General features: G+C 36.6%; 1 protein-coding gene across 1 annotated transcript in view; it reads right to left on the bottom strand.

The window, feature by feature from the left end:
* Positions 1 to 17,386, bottom strand: part of LOC131050858 (uncharacterized) — a 44,983-nt gene extending 27,597 nt beyond the window's left edge. Inside the window, exon 1 of the mRNA XM_057985157.2 lies at positions 17,214 to 17,386. Coding sequence (XP_057841140.2) covers positions 17,214 to 17,386 — 173 coding nt within the window. The remainder of the gene's footprint in view (positions 1 to 17,213) is intronic.
* Between the last annotated feature and the right edge of the window lie 5,726 nt (positions 17,387 to 23,112).

Below are 23,112 nucleotides of genomic sequence, written 5' to 3'. Positions count from 1 at the left end.
TCAATCAAAACTTTCTTATAAATATATAAAGAATAACAATGCTTTCTTCAATAGTTTCCCTATCAGTGTTATTGAAAGATTGATATAACTTGTTCACATTTGACAGATTTCCCTCATGTGTAACTTCATTAAGTAGATCATTCAATGAAGGGGTAATCGGTGCCTGTTTTCTCTTTGGAGTAAGCTTCTTCTTTGGTTCCCTAACCGCCTGTTGTTTCTTCCTTAATGTTCTTGTTTTCTTTGAAGTAGGAGAAGGTACCGGTAAGGCTTTCCTTTTCCTTTCCACTCTTTTGAACTCAACAGCCTTCCCATTGTCACTGTCAGAAGATGTGTCAAGCGGTGAAATATGTGCCTCCGGTTGAAGTCCTTTTATCTCACTAGCCAATATGCCACTAAGATTCATGACATTTTCTTTGATTTCATGTTCTTTCTTGGATGCATCCCTAATGAATTTGTCTCTTTTCTTCTTATTTTTCTCCATTGACACTTTATTAGCTATGGTTTTAGCACTTCCAAATATTTCCTCAAATGGTTCTCTAAGTGCTTCAAGCAGTGCTTTTGCATATGTTTATAGAATATGTATATCAACCTCATAACCCATTTTAGTAACCCAAATAGTTTTATGGCTTACTGCTTCCATCCAAGTTTCATCTCTTTTAATGACAAAACAGATTTGCTTGTCATATTTCTCAACTATTCTCTGAGGAATCCTTTCCCTAGCTCTCATCTTAGATAGGAAAGTTTTAAAGTAATCTATTATGTTATTATCTCTATCAGTTCCCATGTCGGTAAAAGCTTCTTGTAGTTGTTTTCCTACCGGTATATCATAACCAAAGTCTTTTTGTCCTGTATCGGGGATCTCTTTGGTGAAATATAACATAAAACATACCAGAAGGTTTCCAAAGCGGAAAGTACCCTTTTTGTCTCCCTTAATCTTTTTCAGGTTATCAACAAGCTCATCTTTTAACCATTCACACACATGTATCTTAGCATTGTTGTTCATCATTTCATATGCACTATAAATATAAAGACTGGAAACAGAATTGAGTCTGTTAGCATGTGTGGCTTTGTATCCAAGGACCATACTTACATATCTCACATTAATGTCCTTAATGTCATTTACTCTAAGTGATCTATTGTCAGATGTTGCTCCGGTTAGGCTTGTCACCATTTTTTTGGGAATCTTCTTTGTCTTATCAGGTCTACTACCATTTGAGGGTAAACCAGTAATTGCCCTAATTGCTTGTCGGGTTATCTTACAAATAGAATCCAACCATAAGAATTCTCCATGTGCTCTACTCAATACAATCCTTACCACTTCCTCTGGAAATTGAGGGATATTCAGTATCTCCACAAAACCTAAAGTTTCCACAATCTTATGTTCGGGTTTAACAATTCATGTTCATCACAAATGACCTTGTTAAACATTTTTATTAACTCCTCATATCCTAGGTCTTCTATATTGCAATGTATGTAAATCCTAGAGTCTTCTGCAAATTCTACACCCTTAGGTATTTTTGAAAAAGCTCCTACAGAGTCATCTTGCTTCGCAATCTCAGGAATTATTTTGAATACGGGCCTAGGGCATTTCACATTCTCCACAATGGTAGGGTTTAGAAAAAATTCAGGAACAGAAGATGAAGCAGCCATTATGAAAAATACCTCTTATCTGGATGTTTGCTAAATGCTTGAAAAACACTTCTCAGATTCGCCTTGAATGTCTTTGCTCGATTTCATGCTCATAGAAAGTTTGAATGCTCGGTGAGTTTGAAATGAGGGTTTCTCGGTGCTTTATAGCCAAAATGTTCTCTAAAACATCATTAAATGCTCATTGGTTAAGTGAAAACTTAACACACCTGTCGGTAAAGAACAAATGTATATTCTCACCATTAACCGAGGGTAGAATGCATGTTTTTCAATTCGCTACCATACCCCTAAGGGATTATTCCTCAGTTAGATGAAGAGTCTCCTGTCAGTGGAGAGTTACTCTGTTCTACCGGTGCAAAGATCATTTCATCAGTTCTCTGATCTCTTTTCTTAATCCACTGTTTAGAAAATTCTTGCTTTACTTTTTCTACCTTCTCTTTTCCCTTCAAGCTAGATCTCATATTGTTTGTTGGTGCATTCTTGCTTCTACATAATTTAGCAATATGTCCAATCTTTTTACAAGCATAACAAGTTACATTATTCCTCTGAATAGCCTTTCCATATCCTTGACTGGTTTGTGATCTACATTGATTAGATAAATGTCCAAATCTTCCACAAACATAGCATTTCACATTCATTCTGCAGTTTTTTGAATTATGACCAACTTTGTTTCATTTGGAACATTGACCGGTGGGTGAGTTCATATTCTGATTATTTCTAAATCTACACTGATTTTCTCTGTGACTATATTTGTTGCAATTGAAACATTTGCCATTAAATTTATAAGCATTAGGTTGTCTTACCAGTTTGTTCTGATCTTGATTGTTTGCAGTACCAAAACTTTCTCCATGTTCAAATCCAAGTCCATTAGTATCTCCATTAGGCTTCTGACTTTTCAGCATGTCATCAAGCTCCTCTGAACTTTTATTGAATTTTTCTTTGTGTTTATTTGCAGTAGCCAACTCATTTTCCATAATTCCAACTTGTCTCATAAGCTCAGTTTTATCATGTTACGTGTGAATCGGATTTGTCTTCAACATATCATTTTCATGACTAAGTCTCAAATTTTCATTTCCAGCAACATTAAGTCTCCTAGTCAAGTCTTCTTCATTCTTCTTCCTATCTTCAATATCTTTACATAATCTCATAGTCATATCTTGCATTTCATTCTTCATATTATTGTTTTCTTGTCTCAACTTGTTTGCAATGTCTCTAAGAGTTTCTTTTTCATCATCATCATTCTGCATCTTCTCATGAAGTTCTTTTCCTTTATTTTGTGCTATAGCAAAGTTCTCCTGAAGTCCTTTAATGAATTCCTGTGCAATCCTCAGATCATCTTCAAGTTTGATATTCTTCAATTTTTCTGCATCATAATCTTCAAGAGCTCCTTCCAACTATTTTCTTAAGTTCTCCATCTGTACCGGTGTCAAAATCTTCCTCAAGCTATTAGGCTTTTGAAAATAGAGGACCAGGCTCTGATACCAATTCTTAGATTCAATGACAGTCCCAAAGACACTGAGAGGGGGGGGGGTGAATCAGTGTCTAACTAGTTAGCAAAATATTTAAACTTATTTAAAACTTTGCATCCCAAAACAGTGTACCGGTAAATAAGAATTATTGCAATAAACAAAAATAATAGATACAACATAGAAACACACCATAACACAAGATATTTAACGAGGAAACCCAGTGTGGGAAAAAACTTGGTGGGATTTGTGACCCACAATATTTACTCACTAGCCAATGAATAAATACTACTTACAATGAGGGGCTTGCACATGCAGGGAGGCCAACACCCTAGAGCTCACTGCTCAAAAAGAGTCACACTGACTACAAAATGGATTATCAAATCCAATACAATGTACTGCTCAAAACAACATCTCATATGCCAGGTTCAGTACCAGTTTAAGCTCAGACAATAACCAAAACCTTCGTTGTCAATTATATCACCTTATACAAAATTATACATCATATCTCTCTCTTCTCTATCTCTCATGCCATATTTAAAATGACCTATAAGATCTTATACATATATGAGTCTATTACAATCTACCATGTCGGCTTACAAAAGATATTTATATTAAAATACAATAAACAAAAGTTTATTCCATGTCGGCCTGAGTGCCGATATGCATTGTTGTCAATGTCGGTGAAGTGTCTGTCAGTGTATGTAGAAATCTATTGTCGGTGCCAGTATCTGTCAGTTGGTTGCCAGATGGTTGCCATCAATGACAACATCAACTATTCTCATAAAAGTGTAGAATGCCAATAGTATGAAAGATTCAGATGAAAACCCATTTGAGATGTATTGGGAAAGAGATTTGGGAGGTCACGGAGAAAGGCTATACTCCTCATAATCCTACATCTGGCAATCCTTCTCCAACAACCTTGGATAAGGACATTGAGAATGATTGTAGAGCTAGAGAAGCACTCTTAAGTGTACTTTCTGATCAACAAATTATGGGATTAATTGACCAATCATCTACGAAGGCTATATGGGATAAGTTGGAGGCTCTAAATGAAGGTGACCCTACTGTTAAAATTGCTAAACTTGATGGTTACCAGGTAAGGTATGAGAATCTAAAGATGAAAAGATTATTGATTTTATGGAAAGAGTTAATAAAATTGTTATGGGAATTTAGTGTTGTGGTGGATCTTTGAGCGAAGATGAGATTGTTTCTAAAGTATTGAGAGCTTTGCCACCGACTTACAAGATAAAGGCTACTACAATTAATGAGCTGAGAACAATGGCTAACATTTCTCTTAACATGGATACTTTGGTTGGAAAATTATCTGCTTTTGAGCTTGAAGAATTTGGTCCTCAAGGAGCTGCAAAGATTGAATTTGTTTTTCACACATCTGCATCATCAATCGACAAGAGTGATTGGAAAGCTTTATATGCGAAGGAACTGGAGGAAATGAAGAAAGAAGATGATGAGTTTGAGAAACTTGAAGCCCTATTTGCTAGAAGAATACCTAAAGGTCCAACATGAAGTAAGTATGAAGGAAAATCACCTTTTAAATGTTTTGCATGTAATAAGATAGGTCATTTTGCATCTAGATGTACTGAAAGGAATTCAACATTTGAAAAGAAAGGTAGAAAATCTTTTAGGCCTAACAATGATTATTAGAACAAGCATAAGTACAAGAGAAACAAAGACAAATCATGTTACTATGTGGATGAGGAAGGTGTGACTAATTCTCATGATAAATCGGCACAAGATTCAGCTAGTGTATCCGGTAGTGGAAAGGAATGGGTATTTTTGGCTATCAAGGAAGATGCTTTGGCACCTGTTGTTCAAAATGAGGAAAAGGCCCTTGCAACTAAAATTGAAGACAGGGATGAAAGGGTGATAGATAGTGGATGTTCACATCATATGACTAGAGATAAAAGGAAGTTTTTATCTTTGCAAGAATTTGATGGTGGACTGGTTAGATTTGGAGATGACAAAGCATGTATGATCAGAGGAAGAGGAACTATATCATTGGATGGTAAGCATAACACTGATAATATTTATTATGCTGAAGGTTTAAGGCATAATCTTTTGAGTGTAGGATAGTTGGTGGATAAGGGATTTCAATTACAGTTCAAGGACGAAAAATGCAAAATCATTAACAGATTTGGATTGGTGATTGCAACCGGTACACAGACTAAAGGTAACATCTTTCATTTGAACTTCGGTGAGAGTACATGTTTGATTGCACAAGTTGATGAGAGTTGGTTATGGCATAAGAGGTTGTGTCATGTGAATTTTGATTGCATTATAAAGATTAGTTCAACTAAGGTTGTTAGAGATATAACTAAGATTGTGAAGCCCTATAATTCGGTATGTAAAGAATGTCAAATGGGAAAGCAAGTTAGAACTTCTTTTAAGAGTATACAAGAAAAATCTAATGATGTTATTGATCTTATTCATACTGATTTGTGTGGTCCTACTAGAATAAATATTTTTCAGGGTGAGATATTTCATGTTAATCATTGATGACTATTCTAGAATGATGTGGGTTACTTTTCTAAGGGAAAAATCTGAAGCTTTTGAAAAGTTTAAGATCTTTAAAGCTAAAGTTGAGACAAAGACATGGTTGAAGATTAAATGCTTAAGGTCAGATCAGGGTGGTGAATTTACATCCGGTGAATTTAACAGTTATTGTGAGAAGCATGGGATAAGGAGACATATGTCTGCTCCTCGGACACCTCAACAGAATGGTGTTGTGGAAAGAAAGATTAGAACTATCTTGGATGTCGCCAGAACTATGATGATGGAAGCTAATTTGTCTCATATCTATTGGAGAGAAGCTGTGAGCATGGTGGTATACACATTTAATAGAGTTCATATCAAAGGAGACACCGGTAAGACACCTTATGAGTTATGGTTTGGTCATACACCTACAATTAAGTATTTCATATTCTTTGGCAGTAAAAGCTATATTAAAAGAGATGATTCCATTGGAATGTTTCATCCTAGATGTGATGAAGGGATATTTCTTGGTTATTCTAATGAAAGCAAAGCATATAGATGTTATAACAAAAGATTGCAGAGAATTGTGGAAAGTGATAATGTTAAGGTGGATGAGTTGTACAAAGGTCAAATTAGAACTTATGAGAGAGAACCAGAAGTGGAAATGATCATAACTGAACCGATAGCACCTGTACTGGAACAGAATGTTGAACCAGTTACCTCGGCAGTATCAGGAAATTCAATAGTAATTGTCGATCAGAGAAGAGGAACAGAAAGTCAGAAGACTCCTAGGTATGTAAGGTTTAATCATTCAAAAGATCAGATCATTGAAGACAATAACAAAGGAGTAATGACAAGAAGAAGGTTGGCTTATGTTTAAATTCTCAAGTTGACCTAACATCAGTTATTGAATCTTGTAAAGATGGATGTTGGATGAAAGCTATGGAAGAGGAATTAGATTAGATTGAGAAGAACAACACATGGACTTTAGTTCCCCGACCTAAAAATAAGAATGTTATTGGAACTATATGGGTTTTTAGGAATAAATTGAATGAGGATGGACAAGTTGTGAGGAATAAGGCTAGATTGGTATGTAAAGGATATTCTCAGAAGGAAGGAATTGAATATGATGAGACTTTTGCTTTGGTAGCTAGGATTGAAGCTGTGAGATTATTTCTTGCTTATGTTGCCCATAAGAAATACAAGGTTTATCAGATGGATGTTAAGTGTGCATTTTTGAATGGAGATCTTTAAGAGGAAGTTTACATTGAGCAACTAGATGGATTTTCACTTTTAGATGACAAAAACATGGTTTGCAGGTTAAGGAAAGCTTTATATGGATTGAAACAAGCCCCTAGAGCTTGGTATGCTAGATTGGACAAATATCTTTCGAAGCTTGGTTTCACTAAATGTAATGCTGACAGTAACTTATATTATAAGATTACCGATGATGACATACTGATTGTTGGAATCTTTATTGATGATATCATATTTGGAGGTGAGGACAAGTTATGTAAGGAATTCTCTAAAAAATAGAAAGAATGAATTTGAGATGTCTATGATTGAGGAGATGAAATTTTTATTAGGTTTGCAGATTCCTCAGAATGATAAAGGTATTTTCATCTATCAAACTAAGTATGCTAGAGAGTTGTTGAAGAAATTTGGTATGGAAAATTCCAAATTGGTTGGTACCCCTATGGTTACAAGTGAGAAATTGACAAAGAATGATGCATCAACTCTGATAAATGCTACAAGGTATAAATCTATGATTAGAGGTTTGTTATATTTGACTCAGACTAGATTGGATATAATGAATGCATTTTGTATTGTATCAAGATATCAGAGTGATCCTAGAAAGAATCATGAGAGTGCGGCAAAAAGGATTTGCAGGTATTTGCAAGGAACAACTGAGTATGGTTTGTGGTATCCTAAAAATGATGAATTTACACTATGTGCATATACAAATGCTTACTGGACTGGAGATGTTGATGACCGGAAGAGCACATCCGGTGGAGCTTTCTTTCTTGTAAAGAAACTTGTTTTATGGATCAACAAGAAACAATCATGTACTTCTTTATCTACTGTTGCAGTTGAGTATGTTGTTGTTGCTACTAACTGTACACAAGTTCTATGGATGAAGCAAATGTTGAAGGATATAAGGGTGGATTGTAATGAACCAGTAGTTATTCACTGTGATAACTCTATTGCTATTGACATATCAAAGAATCTGGTATTTCATTCTAAGACTAAGCACATTTCTATCAAGTATAATTTTTTGAAGGAGAAGGTGGAAGCAAATGAAGTCAGACTAGTTTATGTGAACACTAAACAAAAGATTGCAGATATCTTCACTAAACCTTTGCCTAAGGAATCATTTGAGTACTTCAGAGACAGATTGGGAGTTTTTTCCCCTCCGGTAGACTTGAGTGATGATGACTGGTATTAGTTGTTATGCATTTATTAGTACTATAATTCATTTATGGATTGATGTGGTGGAGCTACTACTCAGGGGAAGTAGCCAGTTGTGTGGTTTAGAGGTTTTATGACTTTTCTTTAATGTTTATGTCAAATTTCTGGCATTGATGTCAAAGGGGGAGAGATATTTATGTGAAAAATAGAGCTTAACAAAGATATCATTCACAGGGGGGGTTTGGTTTGTTGGTTCAGAACTTCATTGTCATATCATTTTGGGGAGATTGTTGGATGTCTTCCATTGGGGTAGACTTGTTTGGCACTTCTTGGCACTTGGATGTTTTTCACATCTAGTGTTGCCATAAATGCCAAAGGGGGAGATTGTTGGCAATTTGGAGGAATTGATTATGTGTTGCATTGATGTTTGTTATTGATGTCAACACTAGCTGTTTTGTTGTCTATCAGCTTCTGGTAGAGTGGTTGGATTATCATGTTGATCTAGAGATTTGTCTCTGGTTTTGGTCCGGTTGTTGGAATTGGTTTGGATTGGTTATTCATGTGTTCTTGATGTGTATCACATTCAATTGGTTATATATTTGATGATCTGGATGCTATCATATGTTCTAGTAAGCCTTTTGGTTACCGGTAAGGGTTCTACCAGCAGCTCTTTGATGAAGATCTTTTGGTGAATCTAATAAGTGGTGCTGGTGTGGCTTCTAGAAGGTTATCAAGATGTTGATGGTTATCATGTTCGTGTTCTAGTTGATCATCGTGTTTTATTTGGCTTACGACGACCTATTTTGGGTCTGGTGTTATTCTGTTAGGTTATGGACCGGTTTATGTAATGTGTTGGATGATGCTCCTGATGTGTCACATGTTGGATTTATTGTTTGGTTTATGTTGTTTCGGTCTTGGGCCGAATTGGTTTATCATTGGTTTGCGAGATTATGTAACAGATCTATTGTATTATCTTTTAGGTGGCCGACCTAATTGTTTAAGTCCTGGGTTGGTATAAATATGATGTAAGATCTCTTTGTAGATCATGGTATGTGGGGTTAAGGTTATGGGATTATTTGTGTGTGAATAAATTTGTAATCGTATGCAAAGGTTTTGGTCGATCATTAGTGATTGAATTGGGTTTGTAAAAGAGGTTTAAGACCTTTGGTATTAAGCTTAGCCAAAACTGTACTTAGGCATAGGAGATGCTATTCTTGTAGTTCATTCATCTTTCTGGATTGTAGTCTAGATTTATTTTGTAGTCAGTGAGGCTCCTTTTGTGATGAGCACTACGCTCTAGGTTGTTGGCCCCTCTTATTGTAATCACATACTTGTTGTAGAAGTATTATCTAACTGTGGATAGGCTTCCCACCATGGTTTTGTCCTTTATCGAGTTTTCCACGTACAAATCATGGTGTTATGTGTTATGGATGGTTGGTAATTGTTTTGTGATTTATGTTTATGCTTAATTATTATATCTTCTATTTCGGTATTTGGTTTATGCATTCCGGTAAAAGGTTTTGTGTGCTTAAAGTTTTATAATCTATTGACAACTGATTCACCCCCCCCTCAATTGTCCACCGGTTATCCTAACACAAGGTGATTGGGATGATGTTGAAGGAGTTGTCGATATGGAAGGAGAATTGAGATCTGCATTGACTAATCTGGATGAGCGCAGAGACAAATATAAGAAGGCAGTTGAGAAGATTTTATTATTAAGGGGTTTATTAGATAAAGGAAAGAAGGCTATTGATGAATATGAAACAAAGATAGATAAGAAGACAAAAGAGTGTTCGAAATTGGAAGAAGAAGTGATGAATTTGAAAAAGGAACTCAAAGATGCTAAAGATTAGATTAGTAATGGCATAAGATTGAAAGGTGGAAAGGAGATTCATAAATTTGTCTTGTAGTTTCAGAGTAATGAAGAGTTTGGTGAATGCTCAAAGATCAATGAAGAAAAAGGGAATGAAATGAAGAATGCTACTGATGATAAGAAGAATTTCATGCCTAACCAGAGTTTCAAAATGTCTGTGTTGGACCAGAGTCCTATTCATGTTTCTTCCAGATATTTATCTTTCAAAGGAAATTGTTTTCATGTAATGGAGTAGGGCACACAAAAAATGAGTGTAGAAATCAAATAGGGAATTATTCTTTCAATGGAAATTATCATTATTGCAACAAGTTTGGGCACAAGGCTAGTGAATGTAGAAGCAGAATGAATATAAATAAAAATGTCAGAACTTTTAATGGATATTGCTATGCTTGCAATGGATATGGGCACAAAGTTGTTGAATGCGGGATGAATAAGAACTTCAGAAGAGATATGCAGAATGGTCCAAAGTAGTTAGCCTTGGTCTACAAGTCTAAAGCAATGAGCTCCCTTTTGTAAAACATTTCTATATAGTGGATTGATTATGTGAGTTGATGCTCACCGTGATTTTTCTTTGTTTGGGTTTTCCATGTATGAAGTATCGGTGTTCATGTGTGAATGTTTTATGATGCTAGCATTTAATATTCTTTAATGTGAATGTTTGGAATAAGCTTGTTGATGTAATATTGGAGTCTGAGATTTTAGTCTATGTTGATTCAACCCCCCCCCCCTCTCAACATCTGGTGTGTGTTCAACGGATATTGCTTTTTTAAAGAAGTTGGATATTCCAATAGTGATATCAATTATATTCCTCAAGAAATTATATATGAACAAAAAGTGAGAATGAAATCCCATGTTTTAGTGAAAATGAAAATTATAGTTTAAAAGTTGAAAGTGACGTCTTTGATAATCTTCTTGGTAAGATTTCTTGGAGACAAATAATAACCCATGCAAATAGATTATATAAATGATTTTTTTCAATAGAAAAGGCTAGCATTTCAATGTCAACTCATGATGCAATTGATGAGAATGTAGAAATTAAAAAAAAAAAATGAAAAAGTTACGCATTTTTGTGAAACCAAAAAAGAGAAATGAATCACTTAAATAAGTTATATCTATTGTTGCAAGTATTATTAAGCCTATTGGAAAAAAAAAGAGTCGATCTAAATATAAGAAAGTGACACAATGAGCTATATAAAACAAATTTTAATAAAAGAATGTCAAAAAACATTAGTGGAATTCTAAATATACATCCTAAAACTTTGGTAACAACAACAAAGAGAAGAGAAAGTATTGAAAATGATACAGTCAATTGGTGTCAATTGGTGATCTCACAATAGCGGGTTACACTTTTTGGCCAAACTTGATATTGAAATTAACATTTTGAACTAAATCTTCACTTTCACACCTATAATAGCTAAACTATTAGGAATTTTAAGATGATGCAAACTACTGATTTGTGAGATTTTGTTTGTAGTCTAAATGTATTTTAAAAAAAAGGAACTAAATTGTAATTGTTTTGTGTCTCCTTTGATAACTAGTTTTTAATAGTAAACAACATTTTTAAAAAGTGACGTGTATGATGTCACACACAACTTTTTTCTACAAAGGATAAAATTTTGATTCTTTTGAATTTAGATTGTTAACATTAATATCTAGCGCTTGCATTAGGTTTTATGATGTTTTTCTTCAATAATTTTTTTAATTGAATTTTGAAGTCAAACAAATTATAATTTAGACATAGGTGAATGATATCCAGTATAACTTGTTTTGTATGTGTCGAAGTTCAAATTTTTTTATTGTTGGAACAAGGACATCAATACTTAGTGCCTAGATATTTTCTAGAGTTTTTTCACTAATTTACTATTTTTCCGCATGTGTAGAATAGAGAACTTGACATTTGGTGAAAAATCTATGTTCATTGAAACTAAAAACAAATACATAATAAAACCAAATATATTAAAATCATACTTGTCAAAAATCTTGTTTCAATGACTATCATTCTATAACTTGGTTTGTCAAGTTGATTCTATGTGGACCTTCAAACTATTTCAAAGCCAAAAAATTGAAGAAAGTTGCAAGTGGAGGGCGGAAAGTGAAAATTTAGGGGCTTTGCTCAAAGACCCCTTCGTTTGAAGGTACCTTTGAATGAAGGGTACCCCTTCGTATGAAGGTACCTTCAAATGAAGGAATATTCAAGTGAAGACCCTAATATGGTGCAAACAACATGGATAATGACAACCTTCGAATGAAGGTTTCCCAATTAAAAAATATTAGATTTTTTAATAGTTGACCTTTGTTCGAAGGTTTAGCCGACCTTTTTAATTTCCATGTGCATATAAATAGGAAATTATTCTTTTATTTTTTAAAATCAATATAGCAAGAGAAATTCACTTTTTTTTTTCTATAAGGAAAACTTTGGAGGAGAAAATCTTCAAGAGAGGAATTGTCAAGTCATGTTTTACAAATAAGGAGATGAGAAATTGAAGGATAACAAAAAATAAGAGTGCACGAAAGCATTTAGTAGAAAGGGCACAAATATTGTGTGAAGAAATAATATAAATATATTATAGACAAAAACAAGGTATGCATCTTTTATTTTCTATTTAATATTATTCAAAAAAATTAAACTCTTAGTGGAAACAAAATTGTCATTTAATCTAGGTCAATTGATTTGTGCTTATATATGTGATGCTAAAAATGTAGTATATAGGAGGCATACACATATAATGAGACAATAAAATGTAATTGAAAAGCTTAATTGAAAACTAGATTAGAAATGCAAACCATAAGCCTTCCTTGAAATGTTCCATTTTCCTCTATGACCTTGAAGGTGTTGGATTGATGGGCTCTTAGCAGAGAAATGACCTCCAAAGTGGCAACTCAAGAGTTGAGTAGCTATTTGATCATGATTGACTATGGAGATGATATGAAATGCATGATTTAAGAAACTAGATTAACATGCTATGATTAATCCAAAAGCTAATTACTAGATAATTGAAATACAAATTGCCTATAGTAATGAATGCAAGGAATGGATATGCCTATAGTAACAATTCCTAAATTGATATGAGATGGGATCCTTATTGCTCCAAAATGGGGGATATTTATAGGAATTCCAAGGCCAAAGCTGAGGTGGCAGGAATCGACGATCCAGATCTGATATGAAGATATCAAGGGCCAAGATTGAGGAAGTTGGAGAAGAGGATGGAGGAAGGGACACTTGTCATCTCTGTGGTGACAAGTGTCAAGGAGCCTTTCTTGTGAGAGGGCAAGTGTCCAAGGGAGGAGACATGTGGCAAAAGTGCCATGTGTCTCAAGGAGAGAATATCCACACCATGGGAGGTTAGGATGTGCAAGATAGGATAGGGTTAGTTAGACCCAGGATTAGATGGAATGGGTTAAGTTAGGGGATGGTTAGGTTAGGTGGTTAAAAGTTAGGAGCCATGTGCTCATTTGAATTTAGAAATTCAAATAATTGGAAAATGGTAATTAATCTCAACAAACTTGAGTTTGTTAATCTTAATTAGGGATTAGAATAATTGATTTATATGGGGGGACATTAATTTATTTAAAATTAATTAATCAAAGGGGACATGAAATGAACTATATAAATAAATCATGTAGATTTATTTACTTAGTAGATGAATAGATAAATTAATTAAATTGCTTGTGAATTCAATTAATTGGGAAGGGGAATTAATCAAATAACTGTGTATTTAATTAACTATCTTCAGACCATTTTTAGGTGTATACAATATATATTGTGTGCATTTATTTCATGTAGTAGGATGTCATTTAATTTAAGTCGTTCCTTATTTTTTGCTATAATCCCCACCCTCTACCTAGAGATCACTTCCCACCTATCCCTCTCTCTCACCCACTCTCTTTACCTCTACCTCTCCCTCTTTCCCTCCCTACCTGTCCCTCTTCCTCTCTCCAACCTTCTCTATCTCAAGCTATCTCTCTTTGCTTCCTTTTCTACTCTTTTTCTCACCTCTATATTTATCTCTCTCCATCTCTTACCAAACCCTTTATATCCCTATCTATCTCTCTCTCCCTCCTAAGATCCCTCTTAAACTAGATCTTTACCTATTTATCTATCTTGATATGTCTCTATCTCTCTATTAAGATATCTACCTCTCTGTCTCTTTTAATATGTCTCTCCCTTTCTCTAGAAGTTCTAACTCTCACTACCTAGTGTAGATAGGAAATGTGGAAATCATCAAAGCAATATAAACATTAGCCTAGCTCAATCACGAAAACTAAATTGCAATGATAAATCCTAATTACATTCAATGAAAACATGAAGACAAGACATTCAAAATGAGATCTAAGCAAACCAAATGCAGATGTCTCCTTCATGTGGCTCTATTGTCCTTCTTTCTCCTTCAAATTGCTTTGTTTTGTGGATCTCACCTTCAAGTGCATAAGCCTAATGTGAAAGCAAGATTGACAAGACGAGATGACAACATAAGGGTACTAGAAGCGTGATTGATTCGACCTTTTGATTGAAGAAATTCATCCAATTTATAGACAAATTGGAGAAAAGACAAGATTAGCACGAATTTGATTCGAATGGAAATTTCAAATCAAGAATGACAAATATGACAAATTATGACAAATTGACACTTTCAATGCAAAATTGATTGATTGACAATTATGACAAATTACTATGTCAAAATGGATTGATTGACAATTATGACAAATTATGACAAATTTTCTATGTCTTTCCCATGAAATTAGGAGAAATGTTAGAGAAAATAGAAAATTAGATGAATTAGAAATTGATGAAAATTAGAAAATTAGGAATTAGGAGAAATTAGAAATTGATGAAATTAGAAAAATAAGTGAATTATTAACAATTTTTCCTTCATTAATTAATTCACAAGAAGAGGTGGAATTAATTAGCCAATTAAATAAACATTTAATTGTGACAAGAAGACTTAGGATAAATAAACTATTTAACCTAGAAGGAGAAATGACAAACAAGGTTAAATGAATAAATCATGAAACCCTAGAAAATGAAAGGACAACAATTAGGTCTTGACAAAAGATAATTGATATCGATTTGATTTGATCATGATTCTGACTGACAAAGGACCAATGCTGATAAGTGATTTGATTGATAAATGTGCCAATTGATGAGGAACAATGACTAATTGATCCAAATTGACATGATTGAGAAGGATGATGATCGATGACAAATTGATCACAAAATGACAAGATTGAAAATGACAACGATTGATGACAAATCGATCACAAAATGACAAGATTGAAAATGCCAATGATCGATGACAAATCGATCACAAGATGACAAGATTGATGAGAAATTGATCACAAAATGACAAGATTGACCAGAGGACAAGGATTGATGACGAATCGATCGCAAGATGACAAGATTGAAAAGAGGACAAAACCCTAATTAGGATTGATGATGTCCAAAATGACGAAAAATGAACACGCACATTGATGCGACAGGATAAGATCGATCAAAATCATGACTAAAGATTGTTATCGACAAGACCAAATTCAAAAGCGAGATGAATAAAGAATGCAGAACAAGGACTTGATGCTCGCAAATGATAAAAACCAAGTGCGCGACATAGGAGAAATGTTAATGTGATGCAAAAACCCTAAAATAAGGCAATGCGCCAATGTTAAAGTATGACTCCGCAAGCGTTGACCAATTTTAGACATCTACACCTAGGTCTCTCCCTCTATTTATTTTTTGAGAACCTTTATCTTTGTCTCTCTCTCAACCTAACTCTCTTTATCTCTTACCAAGGTCCCTCTCTATATCTCTCTACGTCCCCCCTCCCTCCCTCTCTCTCTCCTTCCTTTTCTATTGTTTTAATCACTTCTATCTTTATATATCTATCTCCAACTAACTCTCTCTCTCTCTAACTCTCTCTTTCTCTCTCTCACATGCACACCAAGGTCCCTCTCTATATTTCTCTCTAGGTACTCCCTCCAGGTGTACCTATCTTTCTCCCTCTCCTTCCTTTTCTACTCTTTTTTGAGAACCTCTATCTTTGTCTCTCTCTTAATGTAATTCTCCCTCCCCCTCTCTCTATCTCTTACCAATTAGGTCCCTCTCTATATCCCTCTCTAGGTCCTCCCTCCCTCCCTACTAAGATTATCTCACTCTCTCCTACCTTTGAACTATTACTTTTTGAGCACCTCTATCTTTGTCTCTCTCTCCACCTAACTCTCTATCTATCTCTTACCAATTAGGTCCCTCTCTATATCCCTCTCTAGGTCATCCATCCCTCCCTCCTTACCTAATATTCTCTCCCTCTCTCTCCTTCATTTTCTACTATTTTTCAAGAACCTTTATCTTTGCCTCTTTCTCTCCATGTATCTCTCTATACATCTCTTACTAAGGTCCTATTATGCCTAACATATCTGTTTCCCTAGGTTTTCTTGAGTCAAAATATGGACCCCCTTTTTTTTCTTTTTTGGTGTCGACCTCGGAACTCCGGAGTCCCAAGGTCCCTTTTTGGTTTTACCTCGGAACTCCAGAGTCCCGGAGTCCTGAGGTCCCTTTTTGGTTTTGCCTCGGAACTCCGGAGTCCCAGAGTCCCAAGGTCCCTTTTTGGTTTTACCTCGAAACTCCGGAGTCCCGGAGTCCCAAGGTCCCTTTTTGGTTTTGCCTCGGAACTCCGGAGTCTCGAGGTCCCTTTTTGGTTTTACCTCAAAACTTCGAAGTCTCGGAGTCCCGAGGTCCCTTTTTGGTTTTACCTCGGAACTCCAGACTCCTAGAGTCCCGAGGTAGTTTTATTTTCCTTTCTGTCGACCTCGAAACCTCGGGACCCCAGAGTCCCGGGGTCGTGTTAATGATTTTCGAACAGAAGGGTTTTTGGGGGGCTATATATAGGAGATAATGAACTTTTTGAGTTCATTTGTGCATTCAGAACTTCTCCTCCCTAGCTCCAAGTCGCGAACCTCCAAACTCCCGAGCTCTCTCTCTCTTGGTGTTTGTTCAATTTTCGATTCACCAGGTTGGTGAATTTTCTCTCCTTGTTTTTTTCTAGATTAGATGTCTTTTCGTGTTTTTGTTTTCTTTTTGTGTTTAGTTTTTGCGCGTGCCCTTGCTTTCCCCCCTAGAACCCCAGATCCCCAGAGTTTCGAGTTTCGCTTCCGTTCGAAACCCAAAACCCCGGATCCCCAGAGTTCCGGGTTTCGCTTTCATTCCACCTCAGATCCCCGGAGTTCGAGGTTTCGCTTTCATTCCACCCCGGAACCCCAAATCCCCGGAGTTCTGGGTTTTTGCTTTCCGTTCCACCCCGGATCCCCGGAGTTTTGGGTTTCATCGTCCATTTCACCCCAGAACCCCGGATCCCCAGAGTTCCGAGTTTTTGCTTTCTGTTCCACCTCGGAACCCTGGATCCCTAGAGTTCTGGGTTTCGCTGTTCATTTCACCCTGGATCCCCGGAGTTCCAGGTTTTCGCTTTCCGTTCCACCCCAGATCCCCGGAGTTCTGGGTTTCGCTGTCCATTTCACCCCAGATTCCCGGAGTTTCGAGCCTTCTTCCTTTGTGCTTACCTCAGGACCCCGAAGTCCTGAAGTGGATCAATATTTATGTTTAGTACTGAGGAATAAAATTTGTGTTTTGCCTGCAGGTTCCAGTGGTTAGATGGACTCATCCACCAACAAGAGAGGTAAAGAAATTGAGAGACTTCCAGCCACTATGAAATACCAATATCAGGGACAGGTCTATGTTTCGAAGTTGGATGATCAAATCAAATGGGTCATGGACACTGAAGTGGGTCACATAGAAATTGGGGATATTGGAACCCAATTGGATAAACCCAACCTAGATGCTCTGCACCAAAGGATCAAGAGGTCTGGTCTTGTGGAAGCTATTGTATTCCCACAGTCGCTACAAGCACCAGAATTTATAATGACCATCGCTCCATTCTACAATCCAGGGACCAGAAAATGCATTGATGCACAGGGAAAGACTGTTATTGACTTGTTGCTAGATATGCTGGGGTTCATTTTCGGAATCCCAACTAGGGAAGAGGCATTCTTACTAACGGAAGAAGAGGCCTTGAAAACATGGAACGAGAAGGTATCAGCCAGCAAAAGACACATGAATACCAACTGGTTGGAAGAGGAGAGAAAAACAGGGCTCAAAGCTATAGAGGTCCTGAGGGCGGACTTCAAAGAGCCTCAAAGGGACTTGATTATTATGCTCAGCAGGGCCTTTGGCAAGCCTGAATGCAAGCATTTCCATCCCTGGATGTTCCAGTTTATGAGTACCATATTGGTAGGGAAGCAATATTTTGATTGGCCACAAATCCTGTCTGACAATATTTGTAAGCAGATGAAGGAGGTGCAACATACCTAGAAGTTCTTTTTCACGTCCTATGTCATTTGGGTAGCTGCCAGAGCCAGAAAATTTCCAGGCCTACATGTAGAAGGGCAGTTAGGAGAGAAGGAGGGATAGAAGAAGATATGGGAATATTATTCCCAGCTCACTCTAACCAATGAAAAGACACACTTCAAGAGGGTTAATGATGCCTTCATCTTCCCTATAATCATTAAGTTGACTGCAGATGCAAGATATCGAATAAGCCCATAAGCCATGGCTATCATCCGGGAGTGGGCATGTTGGTTCATCCAAAACCCATGCTCCACTTACATCAGAGTTAGTGGATTCACAGGGAATCCAATGTTGCTGCCTCGTTATTGTAACGATAGGGTAATCATGTTGGAGTATGTAAGACAACTCCTTAGTCTCTAGTCACTGCTATCTTCAAAACACAAAATAGGTATTGACTTCTCGATGTCCATTGGTTATTTCACCTGTTCTAAAATACAAGTGGCAAAGTTGGCCGAGGAAGAGCTTAAGGATTTGAACCTGGAAGAATATAATCATACTAGGGAATTTTATGATCCCTATGGGAAACTTAAGCAAGCTATGCCTAAGGCATATGAGGGGCATAGGCCCAACTTGGAAGACTTTTGGGCCAACTTGCAGGGTAGTTTTGAGGTCAGGGAGAAGAACTATAATAGGTTGTTTGTGCCACAGGTTAGAGACTTTGGTATTGAGACTAATCTCCCTAAGGACCTGAGGGATGATGGAGAGTTACTCGATCCAATTTATAAGGAATCAGGAATAGACAAGAGGCCCCTCTCCCCAGTAAAATGGTCTACAAGCGAGGATAGAGATATGGATAAGGTCTCCCAGGTAGTCATCAATAGGACTAAACAATGGTTAAGCCAGAGGGTAAGGCCCAGTGCATCAAAAACAAAGCAAAAGGAATCCACCTCGGGGGTACCTCGGTCAAGAGGCCATAAAGAATATGCCCGAAAGACAAGGTTGGCTTCAAGGTAGAATACCTCCACTGACCCAGGTGAGGAAGAAAAGCCTCAAGAAAGCACTGAGGACTTGTTGAAGAAACTCCAAGAAAAGATGGAGTCTGAAATACTGAAGAAGGCTGCAGACCTAGGGGTGACCAATGGGCTAGGCGCGGTTCCACTTGCCAGAGTTCTCCCACCAAGGACTGCTATAGGCCACACTGAAGGAGAGGATACTCAAGAACAGGAAGAGAACCTAGAAGCCACTGAGGAGGTACCTACTCAGCCACCTTCCAAAGGTACAATAAGTGCTTTGGGCACCACTGCTCCCACACCACCATTAGTTAATGTATCTATAGGGCAACCCGAAGTGCAAGGTTTTACATCCACTACTGAGGAAGTGAAAATTAGAAACGTCGAGTCTGACTCTAACCAGGAGGAAGAGGATCTCAACCAACAATAGCCTCTAGGGAGTGAACAAGAAGGAGGTGAAGTAGAGGACATCCTGAATGAAAGATTGATTCTAACTCTTAAGACCAAGAAGACCTGCTTAAAGATATAGAAGCTGGGCAAGCAGAGATGGAGCTAGGTGATGAAGAAATGGCATTCAATGAGGAGGTCAATGGTAAGATGGGAGAGTTACACAAATAACAAGCTCTCCAAGCTAACTTAGCCCGCCAAATTTCATCATTCCAAGATCCTGGCCAAATGGGAGCTAAAGCAAGAGATGAAGCAGAGGAGCAGGCAAAGGTGCATGTTATAACTGCAGATATTGTAACACATCAAGATGATAAGGCTGAAGATATACCCAAATGGTTAGAGTTCACCTTTGGAAAGAAAAAGAGAAAAGCAGAGCTCCGCAAGGTTACTCTACAACAAGCAATCACTGAAGAACCACCAAAGGTTAAGAAGTTAAAGACGGTTCATCACCTATCAAAAACTAGTTCTGGTGAAGTGATTACAGATGTGGCGGTTCCATCGTAGGCTGAGGGACAAGCTTCTCCCAAATACCAAGTATCACAGATAAACCTAGGTAAGAAGACCAAGTGGGGAGAGTTAGATACCTTGGAACTAGCCACAAGCGTTGTCAGAGGGTGCATGGAAAAGGAGCATAGCTCAAATGTGGAACTTAAAGCGCAACTTGGGCAGTATAAACACCTCTTGGTAGAAATGTGTAAACCTTTGGACTTGTGTAGGATAGACGACCTACCTTCAACCTAATCATTGCTAGAAGGAGATGTAAAGGCACTATTGAAGGTGAGACGAGTAGCTGCAGCCGCCAAATCGTGGACTCAAGTGAATGCAGCCAAGATTAGATTGTTTCTATAAAATACAATAGAAATATACCATAAAGCGGTACAGGCGGGTGGAGCTTTGGCAACCCGTTCCACACAATGGGAGCCGAAGGAGAACACCTTTAATAAACAACTCCGAATTTTGAAAAGGATACTACGGTTAGGAGAAGAGCTGATAGTACAAGAAGACATCTTAGGAGGGGATAGTTGTGAGAATTTACAATCCTACATATACATTCTAGAGCTGAAAGTAGAGATGTATCAGCAGTATGTCAAGGAGATGACTAATATTCGGGACCCTCTTCTTAGAGAGATTTTGTCATATGAGAATTTTGTAATGAATATACTAGGGCCTTTTGGCCTGAGAATAGCTGATACTGGAATAATGGACTAGCAACAAGTTTTGAATCAATGGGATGCATATGAGGCACAAAACTTAGGACCTGCTGCCCAGTTCGATGCTGCCCTTATGGATAGATACACACAACTAATTACTTAGTGTCAAGAGGTGGCAGATATAGTAAAGGAGTTAGAGGAACAAGGAGCACATGCAGATGAGTCTTTGAAGAAATATAAATTTAGAATTAAGAATGTAGCCAATCTGCCAGTCCAAGCAGTTGCATGTATAATTGAAAATTATAAGGCATTTACCAAGAAATAAAGGGTAGGCACAGAATTGCTAAAGATAGAAAAGCTTTTTTTTTTATTTTAAAACTGCTCCTCCTACTCAAGTCCCAATTTTGAAAGAAATCCTGCATGGTTACGAAAATGTGGCTCACCTATCATGGTCTTCGGAATGCTCATGTAGCATCCATTTTGTAGTTGTTAAGTGGAGTGTCCAGGCAGAAACTTGCAAGTTAACTGCGACTCCTAATTTTAGTTCTTAATTTAGGGTAGAGTTATTTCCTAAATAATAGGGTGAAAAAACTTCTATAAATTGAGAAGTTGAATTCATTTGTAAGGGTCCCCAAATTGATGATTTGTGGCCCACTTAGAGATTTTTAGAGATTTTTGCAAATTGTTAAGAAGTTTGAGTTATTTTTGTTATACATTCATGGAGATTAATATGAAAAGAAGCTTGTAGATTGCCTGATTTACATCTATATTCTACCAAATTGTTCCATGTAATCGGTAACGTCTATTATTTTGAGTTAGCAACGTGGTAATCTTTTTGTCTATTATGATATGAACCATATTGCGCACGTCAGTGGTGTATGGGAATTACTGTGATAGGCCATATTGTTGATGATTCTATGTCCACAGATTTGTGAAATTGATGATTTTGCAGGTTTTATGGAAGTTCGTTGTTGAATGCTAACTTGGATAATATCTGATAATTGCTCGAATTGCAGGGAACTAATTGAATAGTTTATTAAGTTTTCATTGTATTGGTTTTTATTGTTTTTTTTTTTTTGTTTCCCTTACGCTTCGCATTTTATTTCCCCACAGAATCTTAAATCATAAAATACAAAAAAAAAGAGGAAGTGCAATCGTTCGTAGACCAACGAGATTTAGTTCTAACCAACAGGCCCCTTTACAGGTATAACCACATCAACCATTCAGCTATCCATCACCGTCAAGACCTGACTGCAGAGACCTTGGGGTAGTGAGTTATTCTAAACTTGTTACTTTTCAAGAGAGGTGGTGAGTGTTTGCATAAACTACCTGACTGTTGGTGGGTGTGTCAAAATGCACGTCAACAGGTCCCTCTCTCTATCCATCTCTAGGTCCTCCTTCCCTCCCTCCCTCCTTATATCTTCCCCCTACCTTTCGTGCTCCCTCCCTCATTCCCTCTCTAACTTCTTTTTCTCACCTCTAGGTATACACTCTCTATAGATCCCTATATGTGAACTTGAATATTACATGTCCTATGTACAAATTTAAGGTCCAAGCTTCTAAATATATATAGGTTTCTTCTATATCCCTATCAAATGTTTAATTTTACTACTTATAACATGATACAATTTCTCTTGAGGGGAGAAAATTTATTTATTGCTTGATTTATATAGTCTTAGATATTTAGATTGAGTCCATGTATGTAAAATTTTATATGTGTGATCACTGCATAAACTTTTGAGTTCATGTTATTGTTACTAGATAAGCTCTTCATGTTCAAACAATAATTAAGGTTTGCATCTAGAGATATATTGTGGTCATTTACTAGCTATTACATGTACATTATTGTTAACAATTTGTTATGGAGGTGCTTAAAAATATACTAACAAGTAGTTAAATATTCTAAATTCTTCTCAAGTGTATATATATGAATTTTATGTGTAGGGGCTCAACATATAAAAAGTTGAAGTAGAAATCGAGCCAAATTTAAGTACTAGAGAAAATGAGGCTAAAGAACACATAGTTGATGTTAGGGAGGAGGCCCAAGTGCAAATAGTGGATGTTGGATAGGGGACAATATCACTTCCTTCTACCATGGATGAGCATATAAATATAGCTAAAGAGGTGAAGAAAAAAAAAAAAAGAAATTTAGATCATTTACTTGAATGGATATGGAGAAATTGAAATTTTATATTGAACAATCTAGACATACTACTAAGAGGTCAATGAATAGAACTACAAAGGAAATAATTTTTCATTCCAATAATCTTGATACACTTGACCAAGC

This window comes from Cryptomeria japonica, chromosome 1, assembly GCF_030272615.1.
Source record: "Cryptomeria japonica chromosome 1, Sugi_1.0, whole genome shotgun sequence".
NCBI classification, from domain to species: domain Eukaryota; kingdom Viridiplantae; phylum Streptophyta; class Pinopsida; order Cupressales; family Cupressaceae; genus Cryptomeria; species Cryptomeria japonica.
This window is presented reverse-complemented; position numbering and strand designations above follow the sequence as displayed.